At 57.3% G+C, this 13,377-nt stretch overlaps 1 protein-coding gene across 2 annotated transcripts; it reads left to right on the forward strand.

Annotated features, from left to right (window-relative positions):
- Positions 1-3,626: 3,626 nt before the first annotated feature.
- Positions 3,627-7,496, forward strand: CRIP1 (cysteine rich protein 1). Of its 2 annotated transcripts, XM_085586905.1 has the most exons (6): positions 3,627-4,078; positions 4,169-4,217; positions 6,406-6,500; positions 6,592-6,649; positions 6,775-6,822; positions 7,149-7,496. In XM_085586905.1, exons 2-5 carry the CDS (start codon positions 4,178-4,180, stop codon positions 6,813-6,815), a joined length of 234 nt encoding a protein of 77 aa, XP_085443031.1. In that variant the 5' UTR covers positions 3,627-4,078; positions 4,169-4,177; the 3' UTR covers positions 6,816-6,822; positions 7,149-7,496. The 2 variants fall into 2 exon arrangements, with proteins under 2 accessions (XP_085443031.1, XP_085443030.1); XM_085586904.1 differs by lacking the exon at positions 4,169-4,217 and having other exon boundaries at positions 3,627-3,710.
- Positions 7,497-13,377: the final 5,881 nt, after the last annotated feature.

The raw sequence follows: 13,377 nt of genomic DNA on the forward strand, positions 1-13,377 counted from the left end.
CAGGGCACACCGAGAGCTCTGCGGGCCTTTTGATGGGATCACGCGCCTGGCAGCTCCCTCCAGCTTCTGCCGGGCTTGTTTTAAGCCATCCTATAATTTTCTTGTCAAATTAGAGTTCCGTACTGGGTTGTGTGGTGCATATTTTACGACAAATAGTCTTGGCTGAGAGGGCCTTTGACTTGCACAAGTATGGGTTGAAACATGGCCACGGAGGGGGATTTTGCAGGATTCGCAGTTGTGAGAGTGCTGGGACAATGCTGGACCAGGGTGTCACTGGCCCCTGGGTCAAGCCCTCCCGGGTGCATCCTCTCCCCTCTGTGCAAGGGTGCTGTGGGGCTGTGAGACCTGTGAAAGCCCCTGTCCCACTCCAGCAAGGTGGGGCAGGATGGGGAGCCTAGAGCTGCTGCCCAGGCAGATGGGCTGGTCTGCTACACGGAAATAGCTGGTCTTTTCTTGCTGCGTTAGCAAAACAAACCCAAATTGGCTTATGTCACCGCCCTGCCTGCAAAAAGGCCAGTGTCTTTTCCTATTGTTACTGCAGTAGTCACCAGTGGCCAAGATGCTTGAGGGAGATACATGAGCAGGCAGCTCTGGCACACCCAGGAACTCTTGACTCACAGCTCTGCCCCAGGAGCCCAAGAAACTCTTGGGGGCTGGAAGGACCTTGCACAAAATAGGGCACAGATGGAGCTGGGGAGCTGGTGCAGGCTCTTGCCAAGGGAGGGGATAGCCCTGGCCATAACAACACCACCCAAACAAACAAATGAGACAGCCCAGGTTTTCCGAGGGCTGTTGCCATGCCATCGGGGAGCACTGGCGCCTGATGCTTCAGGATAGAGCCTCACCCACAGATTCCTATCAGAGGGCATTGACAGCTGAGGCATGCTCAGTCTAATGGTTAAATGAGCCGGAACAAGGTCTGCAGATAAGATAAAGCTGGGCTTTCCTGAAGAGGCTGCTCTCCTTGGCACTGGCTGGGTTGTTTCCCTGTCAGGCTATGAACCTTGATTTGAAATGATGCTTTGGGTGGGACTGGCTTTGCTGCAAATACCACCCCTGCCCTTCTCCTGCTCCCCAGTGCTGTCTCTGCCCAGCACTGGAGCTGCCCACTGGATGACTTTGTCTGTATGCGTGGGCACGGCACCATGGGCAGCACCCCAACGAAGAGGGATGAGCTGCCTTCCGCTCACTGCCACTCCAAGAAGGCTCCCACACAGTTGGGTTTGTGCCCTGGGGGGACCCTGGATGGCAGAGGAGCAGTGACCCCAAATGTCAGCCTGCTGCAGCGTTTCCAGCCAGCTCCCTCCAGCACAGTGTGACTGATCCATTGCAGAGCGCTGATGGGTTTTGCACACCAGCATTCCAACTGTTTATGGACTTGCTCCCTGTAAAATGGGCAAGAGGCAGTATCCCATGGGCTCCTGAGATACTGCCGTGCTCTGGGAGCACCTGTAGCCTTTCCTCCCTCTCTGCTGGGGCCCTCTGGCAGATGGCTTTGCTGCACTGCCCCAGCCCTGTGCATGCCTGCTGATCTGGGGGACAGGAGTGGGGTCCCAGCCACGAGCAGGGTGCAGGCACGGCTCCCATGGTGTGCAGGATCCAGGGCTGTGTCCCACAGCAGCATTCCCACTGAGACTGGCTTGCTGGGATTCATGTAGGTTTGCAGGGCACACACCACCATGCTTTGGCTCACTCCAGGTGGAGCAGGCTGGGTGTAGCCCAAGGTTTGTGGGTTCTGGTAACCCAGCAGAGCCAGCCAGGACAACCGAGGAGCCACGAGGGGTCAGCAGGCACACAGCCCCATGCAGGCAGGGCTGGCAGAGAGCACCATGTGGCTCCGTGGTGCCTTCTTTGTGAGAGTGGCTCACGTCCTGTGCCTAATCTCTTGAGTGAAGAGAACAATCTCCAGAAAGTCCGTGGGGACACAGAGGGGAGGGGATGGCCAGGCTCTGCTCCAGCCAGGTCACTGGGTGTGCAGTGCCATGCAGAGGCACCTGCTGCCCCAGCCGGGGTGGGAGCATTCCTGACACAGGAGGAGCTGGGCCAAGTGGTCCACGGGGACTGGCCGCAGGGCTGGCCAGCTGGAGGAGACTTGCAGGAGGGCAGTTTTCAGCTGCTGGCCCGCACAAAACCTGCCTTAAAAGGGATTGCAGCTGAAGACATCTGTCTGAGCCAGTCAATGGTCCCAAAGCAGCCTGGCACCATGTAGGAGGGGAAGCAGGGCCACCAGAGCGGGGACAGGACATTTCTTGTCCCCTGTATTTCATCAGGGTGCCAGCTGCACCCCTCGTGGTGTGGGGAAGGGTCCTGGCCTGGGTAACCCAGCTGGGTGCTCATCGAGTCCTGTGCCTGGTTCAGGGGGATGTGATGCGGCTGAAATACAGGTGCCTGCATGTACTGGTGCCTCAGGGCAGGGAGAATGGGGAGGAGGCAGGGTGGAGGCCCTTGCAGGACACTCTGCCTCCCCTCCCATACTGCAAGACACTGTCTCAGCATCTCAGCATGACTCACGCCTCAGCCGGAGCTGCTCCCCGTGACATCCTGTGGTGTGAGTGCTGCCTACCCTGCTGAGCCCAGTGCTGCCCTTGGAGCAGGACAGTGCCCTCCAGCCTGCAGTGGGGTTGCCAACTGTGGGATGAAAGACCAGGACCACTGGCAGCAGCAGGGAGCATCAGCAGGGGGATTGTGCTGGAAGGGAGACTGCTGGAGCCAGGCTGGGTCGAAAGCAGTCCCGGCTGAACATGAACTTCGCCTCTGGGAACAGCTTGCCGCCTCTCCTCCTGCACCCACGGGTGGGATCCGGTGTCAGCAGGGCCCTGTTTGTGTCAGTGAGGGATGCCTCGCATTTCGGGAGGCAGTCACAGGCCTCCTGGCGCTGGGTTTCACAAGCCCTCATGACCTTTCCAGCACAGCAACGTGCCCTGGGGAGGATTGTTTCATACAAAACAGACCTTTGGATAGGCTTTTCATTTCCTTCACAGCCAAGCACAAAGGAACAACAAGTCCTCCCTCCTAATAAAATGACAAAGTCAGTGACACAGATGGGCTGGCTCTCCACAGTGAGCGGAGCCGTGTGCCGCACCCACGCCATTCCCAATGTCCTGCAAGAGCCGGATTACAGTCCTGAAGCTCCCGCCTGCTTCACCTCGCACCCCAAAATTCCCCATGGGCAGGACACCCTGCCCGAGGCTCGACTTGTACACTCCCTTGGGAGAAAAACCTATCTGTGCTCGGAGGGGGTGAGCCCAGGTGGGCAGTGCCCCGTGAATCGCTGTCTGCGAGCGGGGCTCATTGGCAGATGCCAGCCACAGCTGCCGCTCGGAGCGGGGCTCTCGGCCACCCCCGCGGCACAGTGTGGGCAGGGGCCGGGGTGCAGAGGGCGCAGGGCTGTGTGTGGGAGGCAGTCGGGTCGGGGCGCCGGGGGCGTGGGGCTGTGCCCTGCAAAGGGCGCAGGACGTGCAGCTGGAGGGACTGCAGGGGCAAGGGGTGCAGGGCCGTGCCCCGGGCTGTCCCCTCCAGCTGCGGGCGGGGTGCACATCTGGGCGGGGCGGAGCGCACATCTGGGCGGCGCTGGAGGGGCGGGGCGGGCGAGCAGTGACTTCGGCGGGGCCGGCGGGGAGCATCCCACAGCCGGTGCGAGCGGAGCCCCGAGCCCAGCCGAGCCGACACCATGCCCAAGTGTCCCCGCTGCCAGAAGGAGGTCTACTTCGGTAAGGGCTTCCTGCCCCGCCCCAGCCGCCCCGCCTCGGGGCGCCTGCCGGGCACCGATGCCGCACTGTGGGTCCTCTGGGCACCCCGGCTTCTGGCCCCCATGCTGCGCACCCCATCTCTGCAAATTCCTGGGTATCCCAGAACGGCTCAGCCCTGTGCTGCGGGTTCCCGGGATGGCCCGGGTGGGTGATGCTGTAGATCCACCCCCAAGGAGATGCCTGGCTGCAGGGCGCGGGCTGCACTGGGCGCTTCCAGAGCAGCAAGGGAGCCCAGCCTCACTTCCTTCCCAGCACAGCCCGCAGTCCTGAGCCGCTTTGGAGCCCAAAGGCCCAGCTGGTAAAGCTTGCTGCTCTTAAAGCCTGGGCAGGTAAAGCAAGCACCCTCCCAATGGCAAATCCTGCCCTCGGGCAAGTGCCTGGGTAGGTGGGTCACCCACACGTTGTTTTTTGTGGTTTAGCACAGCAGGATGACACCTCTGGGTGCTATTTTTAAGCTGCTGTCGCAAGGTAGGTGTGAACCTTGTTAGGCTGCTGTCTGCTGCCAGGCTTCCCGCAGACGTCTTCCCTCCAAACTGGGGCCCCGAAGCTCCTGCCCCTTCTGGGGCCACGGACCTGCTGTCTTTTCTGAGAGTATTTGTGGGGTTTGAGCTTCTCACTTTGATATCAGCTTTTGGAATGGGCAGGATCCTCTGCCAGACCTCTCCACTTGCCTGGCATAGCTGAACTCGAGGGGCTTTGCTGGGAGCAGCTTTCTGATTTACTCAAGATGAGAGATCTGGACCCCAGGTGCCACCACTGACTTCTTTCTCTGCTTTATTTCTGCTCTGCTTGTGCCTGTGCCCCAACTATTTGTGCTCAGCCAAGGAGTTGGTGGCTCAAACACAGGAGCTGCTCTCTGTGCCTGTCAGCGATGCCCACCCTGGGAAGCAGTGCTGTGGCTGGCATGGGCGCTGCCCAGAGAGCTGCTGAGGCTGTGTTTCCTGTGGTTGGGAAACACTGCCTTGCCTTGAACTCACTGCTTGCAGCCGGGCTTTGGGATGGAGGTTTTGGCACAATAGAGTTTGTGGCTCCCTCCTGTGACTCAGGCTCCTGGCGTGCCTCGTTTACCCGTGTGGCTTGATCTAGGAGGCACCAAGGTGCTGGTGGCACTGTGTGCCTTTCCCTGTGAGTCTGGGTCAGTCCTGCTTGGCGCGAGTTGGGTTTGCCGTGCCCTCAGGTGTGGCCATGGAGGAGCTGGGACGGCACCGTTTGACCAAGGAGGGGTTTGACCTTGCACTTATCACGTTTGCACTTATTACGAAATGTCTCTGTTGATGCAGAGGCTGAGGAGGGTTCAAAAGCTGTTGGAGGACCAAGCTGGATGCGTGATTTCTGTGCCTGCAGATTATCCAGAGAGCTGGCAGAGGACAAAGAGCAAGCCTGGCTCTGGGGCACACTGAGCTCTTGGAGCCTGGTGGTCCTGCTTGGGCGTGCCTCAGGCTGCTCTGGGCTAAACTGTGTCTGTCGAGAGCAAGGGTGGAGAGGAGGTGATGCTGAGAGCACTAGGGATGGGGTTTACAGGAATTTTGCCTTCATGCCTGAGTGCTATAACGAGCCTTAGCAGAGTTGCTGCCCAAATGTTGGTGCAAATGTGTGTGCAAGAGGTGGGGAGGCTGTGCTCCTTGCAGAAACCCTGTGATAGGAGGGTCCTGCCTTGGGCCAGGCTCAGGCTCCAAGGGGCACCCAGGGGGAGGACACTGTTGCTGCTGCCAGGCTGCGGGCACAGGAGGCCCTTTGTGCCTCTGGGGAATGGCAGCAGGGCTGCCTTGTGACATTTGGGCACTGCCCCCGCTCCCACCTCGGCAGCCACCAGCTTGCTCCTTGCACAGGCTGTTGTGGGCATATTTGGACTCCAAAAAGCTGCTTCAGACTGCCCAGGGCCCTCCAGAACATGCACTACCCACATTGGCTTGGTCCCAGTTGCAGGCATGGGGACAGTATTCAGACCAGGTTTTGACACGATTCCTGTGGACAGCTCTGTTTAATCACTTAATAAATTCCTAGGAGCTCTGCTGCCAACATGAAGAGCACACACGCCTGCAGAAAATACCCCTCTCCCCTACTGTGCACCAATTAAAAGGCCCCCTGTGCTCGCCACTCTCTCCCTGAACATGTCCTGGCTCCCATGTTGTCCCTCCCATGGCTGCCTGAACCCCTGCCAGGCTCCAGCTCTGCTCTGATTTGCCATGGTGCCAGCAGAATCTGAGCTGTGGCTGGAGGAGACTGGTTTGTGTTGGCAGGGTGTGGCAATAGCTTTGCCTCCCCAGTCCTTGCCAGCATCCCCTTTCACCCCTGCCAACTCTACTGATTTCTTGGGCTCCATCCCTGGGGAGAAATTAATCCCCTTGCAGGCTGATGTTGGAAGGAGGGAGGTCCTCAGGTCTTTGGAAGATGGGGTAGAAGTCAGTCCATCTTCATGGATGCAGCTGTGCTCACCCTGGGTGTGGCACCACTGCTGCAGATCCACATTCCTGGATGTGCATGGCATTGTGTGTGCACACTTGGGTTTGAACACAGTGCCCTCTGTCCTGGACTGACAGACTTGAGAAAATACCCAAAAACGTGCTCCCTAGGGTTGACGGCAAGGCAACCAATCTGCCAAAACACATTTGTGCCTGTTCAGTGCCTCAACTCACCCACCTCCTTTCCATGGCAGCTGAGAAGGTGACTTCTCTGGGGAAGGACTGGCACCGGCCCTGCTTGAGATGTGAGAAGTGTAACAAGACCCTGACGTCTGGAGGCCATGCAGAGGTGAGGTTTGGTGCCCAGCAGGTCTGGGTTTGCTGCACCTGAGGGCTTGGACAAGCAGAGGTGGGCTGATGCTCTTTCTCTTTCCCTGCAGCACGATGGCAAACCCTACTGCAACCACCCCTGCTACGCTGCCTTGTTCGGGCCCAAAGGTGGGTGCCTGTGGCGGGGTTGTGGAGGGAGTGAGGGGGCTCGGGGCTCCTGTCTCCTGGCGAGCTCCAGCCCTCGGTGTGCTCACCATGCCATGGCAGTGCTGACCCTGCTCCATCTCTTCCAGGGTTCGGCCGGGGAGGAGCTGAGAGCCACACATTCAAATAAGCCTCAGGTTGGTCCTTCCCTCAGAGCTCCCCTCCTGTCTCTGGCTCCATGGGCTGGCTGGGGCTGTCCTCCCTCAGACCAGCGGGGAAGGCAGGCCTGCCACAGCATCACTCTGGGCTGGCTGTCACTCCCAGCCCTTACACCAGGGCTCAGGGGCTGGGTGCCAGCTGCTCCTCTCCACCAGCCCCAGCTGACAGCAGCCACTTGGCTCCGGCACTGGGTCCTTTGTGACCATTGGCAAAGACAGGATCTGTCCTGGAGCACTTGGCCCTGGGACATCTCTGCTCCAGCCCAGCCTGACTTCATCCACTCCTCTCTTCCATCCCTCTCCAGGTCTGATGTCCAGGGTTCCCAGCACAACCTGAAGACCGAAAAAACCACACCGCAACAGACATGCATTTTTGTTTTTAATTCACCCTGTACTAGACTAGCACATTCAAAGCAATAAGTAACCAAGGCTGGGCTGGTGTGGAGAGAGGCTCTGCTCCAGATGGAGTGCAGCCAGGGTGGGGACGTTGGGTTGCCCTGCTGGGTAGGAAATTTGGCTGACACTGCTGAAGGCTGCCTGGAGAGGAGACCACACCCTTCCAGCCAAAACCTAGCTCTGCTTCAGGCATCCAGCTTTTGTGGCTGGACCCACAGTTGTATTTTCAGTCTTTAATAAATGAAAAGATGCTTCCCTCCTGTAGCAGCTGTGCTCTCTGTAACAGGAGTCCCACGGGACCCCCTTGTGAAGTGCTTGCCACCTGCTTGATGCCTGTGGCCTTTGGATTGAGCCCCACGCTGTGTGATGGCCCCACGTGCCCTCAGCTGGGGCAGAGGTGTCTTGCTGGGAGGGGATTGACTGTCACATCAGGACAACTTGGTATTTGCTGCTTTTGATCTGAGCAGCCACCTGAAAAGGCCAAGGGAAGTGGGAGGTTACTGCCGAGGCAGAGCCAGCCTCCCCTGGCAGGGACAGCAGAATTGTGGTGTTAGCAAGAGCTGGCTCAAGAGCTTTGCTCTTTTGTGTTTCAACGTTTTTGCCCTACTGCAAACACAGCACTGACAGATGTCAAAGATGTCAACTCGAGGAATGTTTCTAAAATGGTTTCTCATGTCTTTCCCTAACCTGAACCACTCCATTTACATATTCAGAGATATCTCATCACCCACTAGGATATTTTTGTCTACAGTTTATGAATGCATTTCCTTAGAGGCTGCTTTGCACTTTACTGTCACATCAGCCTTCCTGGGTCTTGGCCAAAACCCTCAGGGGTCAGAGAAACATGTCCAGTGTCAAAATCCTTGGTGTCAGAAGCAGCCTCATCTGATAAGCATCTTAAAACTTCCAATTAAAACTTGCTTGATGCTGCAAGGCGCTGCCTCACCTCCCACTCCAACAGCACAACAAACATACGCATCTATGTCAAAGGCAAACTCTGGCTATTGCTGCTCGGCTGTCATCACACTTCCCAGCCAGCCAGGGCTCGTAGGGACCTCCTGCTCCCACTGTTGCCTTTGCCAGCAGCCTCTCGGGGTTGCAAGGAACCTCCTGGGGTTGCCAGCAGCCTCCCAGGGGTGCCAGCACCCATGGACCCGTGGCTTCTGGCCATCCATGCCCTGTCCCTCTCTGCCAGCCTTCTTCTGGGGCACTGGGACACGACTTTTCCCTGCCAGCTGAGCTTCAAAGCAAACTAGTGATAGAATCTCAGCAGCCTCACCCGTGCCACTGAGATAGTGTTTTCCCTCAGGCATTAAAAGTAATGGCAAACACAAGCCTTGTCATCATCAGGATTTGTGTGTCCAGCTGGGAAAAGGACCTGTGGATTTGGCTCAAGGTCCTTCCCAGCAGGGCCCTGCACTAAGATTTCAGAAGCAGCTTATTCCAAATACAAGGGGCCAGGCCAGCAGGGATGAGGAAGGAACCAGTGAAAGGTATGGAAAAGCAGAGGCTGCACGGGGGGAGGTTGGGGTGATCCAGCCCTTTTCACTGGCAGTGGCTGCAGCTGGGGCAGGAGGCAGTGTTCTGCCATGTTCTGCTGTTTGCTGTGTGCTGATCTTTGCACTGTGTGCTGCTGTTTTCAGTGTGGCTCCCTTTTGCTTCCATCCCTGGCCATGGATTTGCAGTGTACTTGTGTTGGCTGGGGACATCTCTCTCTTTCCTGGGTGCAGGCAGGGATGCAGGAACTGAGCTGTGCCAGGCTTGTGCAGCTGCAGCTAAGCCTGATCCTGCAGGTGCCTCACTCTGTGCTGCAGAGGGGAATATATATGTGTGCATTAAAAAACAGGGATCCCTCAAGCATGGGCTGGGGACAAGCCCCTTGGTATTTATTGCCAAAATCTCCTTCTTAAGAGTCCTGTTTTTCTGCTTGCCCCACAATAAGAGCTCCCAATGAGATGGCTTTTAGCCTCAGGACTTTCTGCTGGGATATTCTCCAAGAGCCGTGCTTGTACAAGCCACACTCTCTGCCTGATCCAGCCTTGATGCTGTGAGGTTGGGCAGGTCAGGCACAGGTCACATCTGCAAGGAGCCTTGGTCAAAGAAAATATATGATAAATTGATTTTTTAAAAAACTCACTTTGGTCTTTGGAGAGGAAGCAGAAACAGCTGTATCTCATTTGGATAGGAAATCCACTCCTGAGCCAGGCCTCCCCTGGATGCTCAGTGAGGCTCGGCGCGCGCCGGGGAGGTGGGCTGTCAGCAGACATAATCTTTTCTCCATTTGAACAGTAAATCTCCATGGCCTGGAGTGTGACTGCACAGACAGACAGCAGTGTGGTTTACAGTGCCTCTCATCTGTGATGCTTTTGGTTCTGAGCCTTGGCAGGAATTTGGGACAGGCAGGGACAGTCCCTTCCCTCCCTGTGTGGTGATGCACTGGCTGTGCTGCTCCTGCAGAAGGGAGAGCAAGATGCTTGGGGCAAATCCCAGCTTTCTGCCCATCTGGGACAGCAAAAGTTGTTGGGTGATTTACAGCACGGTGATGCCCAGCACAAAATTCCCTGCTTTGTTGACCTGAAACACCACCGTTGGTGACTCTGAAGAAAGGGGCTGTGCTTCCTCTGCCGTTATTTCCTAAGCTTGGGCTGAGGTCATTCCGTGGGTTGTGGAGTGATAGTTGCTATAAACACTTCATCACTGTGACAAAAAAACAAACAACATCACAGTTCCTCTGGCGGTTGGGTGTGGGCGAGCCCCAACGCCCTGGGTAGGGAAGCAGAAGAGATTTTGGCAAAGACATAAAACAGGATGGGTTTAGAAACTTAACTGCTGCTGCTCCCCATCCCGATTTTGTGACTTTCTGTACAGAAGAGAAAAGGGGAGGGGAGCAGAAGAGGGGCTGCGGGGCCCTTCAGCCGTGGGGGCACAGTGCAGGCAGGAGTGGCCAGTGAGGGTGATCTGACCCCATGTCCTCCTCTTGGCACAGACTGACAGACCTTAATCTGAAGCAGGGTACAGATGTTTCTCTGTGCCTGCAGCTGGCAAGGGAGGTAGCTCAGGCTGGAAGTCCTACAGCAGGGTTCTCCTCAGGGTCATGCTGAGGGAGGCAGCGGGCTCGGCCCCTCGACAGGGCTGTGTTTTGGCAGTGTGGCTGCAGCCTTGAGGTCACATCTGGACTACCATCTGCTGGGTGCCCGGGTCAATGCTACTTTCCTGGGGCACCAACGGGGCCACTCACCCTCTCCTGCCAGCGCTGATGGGGACACTGATGTGATGTTTCTACCACTTCCCTTGAGGTGGTTTGTGCAGCCTCTGGCTGGGGCAGAGTGGCACAGGGGCTGTGGCTGCAGGAGCTTCCTGCTCTTTGCTGTGCAGAGCTCACGAGGATGAAGCTGGGCTCGAGCTGGGTGGTATCCAGTGCTCCACTGCTTTGGGGATTTTTAAGGCTGATTTGTGTTAAGCTCAAAGAGCTCTGACATATTTTAGGTCAAAAAAAGTGTCTGCCCATCTCCTAATGCCTCAGAAATCTGCCTTCTTATGCAGCCAGTGTGGTAAGAGGAGCTGTGCAGCGGCTGTCAGGCAGCAGGAACTCTGGCAGATCATGTGGGGAGAAGGGACTTCCCATCCAGCTCCGCAGTAGTGGTTTGGGGAACCCCCATCTCAGCAACGGAAACAGCTCTGCAGAGGTGAAAAAGGGGGGGTCAAACCTTCTTCCTGATGGGGAACAACACCTCCAGCAAACACTGAAGATACTGAAGTCAGGGGCACTCTGGGTATGACAGCCGGGGGTGTAACAAGAAGTGAATGGGACCATGAACTGAGGTACTGGAAACTGAGGTCTAGCTAGGGAGCAAGAAGAGGAGGGCACACACTGCTGTGTGCCACCCCTTCCTACTGCTGGTGATCCAGTGCTGGAGAGCAGCTGGGTGCAGAAAGCTCTGGTGGTGTTTATCAGGTCCTGGGTGGCTTGCCCAAGCAAGGAGTAGGAGAAGAAAAGTTGACATCAGGCACCTAGAGGTGAATTTTACTTTCACATCTCTTGTGTTATTTTCAATGAAACAGGGAGAGTTTCCAAGAGGGAAGGGTGCAAGGACTTCCCTCTGAAGCCTCTGTCTTCTTTTGGTGAGTCTTGTGTTAAAGGCCCTGGGGGAGGAGGTCAGAGGGAGTTTCCCTCTGTGCAGGGGAGCTTGGCTATTAGAGTAAAAAGGGTGAAACTCCAGATAAGAGAGTTGCTGAGACCTCAGACCACTTTTCTAATCGTTCCCAATTCACTTATACTGAAAGCCCTGCATAAGAGCCAGCGCCTGAAATACCAACACTTTTTTCTTAACCATCCAGCTGCTGGGAGCTGACCTTGAATTTTGGTGCTACAGCCCACACACAGGCTTTGCTGCTGACTAAATGACTGTGTCCAGGAATACCTGCACCAGAGCATTTGTGGAGTCATGTCAGCATTGCTGCAGCCCATCTATGCAGGCAGTCCATCTTCACAGCCCTGTGCTTGCTTGGCTCCTTTCTGCCAGCACCATGCCATGCTGCCAGGTCATGCCTTTTCTCACTCTGCTTAACCTGATGTCCCAGTGAGGGAAGAACAAGTGTGTATAAAAGGGCCAGGAGGGCGCGGGGAAAGGAGCTGGAAATGTTTGCAGCAGAAAGTGGTGCAGCCTGCCTGACCTGCTCAGGGTGTGAAATGCTCCGGCCACCCAAGGCCTCCCTCGAGCAGGCAGGGAGGGAAGCTGTGCTCTGCTCTGACAGCTGCTCAGCAGATACCACACCGCAGGAAGGAGAGGGAAAGGAGAGGGGAAGGAGAAAGGTGAGGAACTCTGGCCACCCGAGCTGGCGGTGGAGCGTGGGAAGTGCTGATGCCTGGATTGGAGGCCTGGCCAGGAGACAGACTGGCTTCCACCCACGCCTTCATGGAGATAAAAGCATTGAGAAAAAACCCCAAAAGACCAAAGAAGTTGTTTTTGCAGGAGGAGAGCTCACACCTTGCCCTTGGCAGAGCGGGCTGAGGTGACATCAGGGAGCAAGCAGGGATGGCTGCTATCGCGTACGATCGGCATGAGGCAATGGGACGGGGCCGCCGTCACCACCTCTGGCAGCCCTGTGCACGCAGCAGGGCCCTGTGTGGTGGCAAGTTGCCATGGCACGGGTGCAAACAGGCGCCCCTGGCTCCACTGAGTCACCCAGCACGGAAATGACCGCAGCTGACACATCGCACCGAAAATGGCCGGCTGTGTGGCACCACGCGGGCCCAGGAACCCAGAGACCTTTCCCAGCTAAAGCATCCCTGCCCCTGGACTTTCCCTTCCCATTGTTGTCCTCACTGCCATGCTTGCCCTGAATCTGCCTCAGCGCCTGGGAGCCAGGGAGCAGCTGATAAGTCAGCTCTGTCCTGCTTCCTTTCTATAGAGAGGGTCCTGGGGGCTTCCAATCTCCACAATGACATCAGGGTTGTGTGCTGATGTCAGACAGCCATTTCTGGTTTCCATCTGCCAGGACACTATTGCTTGGGAGAGGGGATGTGAGGGTGGCCTGGATGCAGCAGGGCTCTGCTGCCAGCCAGGTGCTATCGCCAGCCCTGCTGGGACAGCACACTGGGGGCTGTCACCTCCATTGTCTGTCCATAGCACACGGTCCATCTCTGCAGCAGGAAACCATTGCCTTTCCATGGCCTCTCCCACGCTGGGAACATGGCCTGGCAGCTGGCAGAGCAGATAAGTGGAGTCCCGTGGGCCGGCACCGAGCACCCGCTGTGCTGCTGGGATGCTGCAGCCTGGGGTGCTCTGCCCGGCCTCCAACCCGCCCGTGGCCGAGTGCCAGCCCTGCACAGCGCCAGGCCTGGGCCAGCTGTGCCCACGGGGCTGCGTGCCGGGGGAGCCGCGGCACAAGGGAGCGGGGGATGCCGGCCAGCAGGGCAGCCAGCCCTGTGCTGGGTGCCATGGAGTTGGTTTGGCCAGCGGGATGGAGAGGTGGCACGGGGGTTCTCGGTGTGCTGGGATGGCGTGAATTCCAGCTGCTGAGTGGTGATATTCGCTGGCCTGGGGGTTGCCTGGGGGACAGGAGCCCAGAGGAGGAGTGATGGACAGAACTACTCACTGTGCACTGGGCGATGCAGGAGAGCCCTTGTCTCGGCAG

This window comes from Lonchura striata, chromosome 8 (genome assembly GCF_050655825.1).
Source record: "Lonchura striata isolate lonStrDom1 chromosome 8, ASM5065582v1, whole genome shotgun sequence".
NCBI classification, from domain to species: Eukaryota; Metazoa; Chordata; class Aves; order Passeriformes; family Estrildidae; genus Lonchura; species Lonchura striata.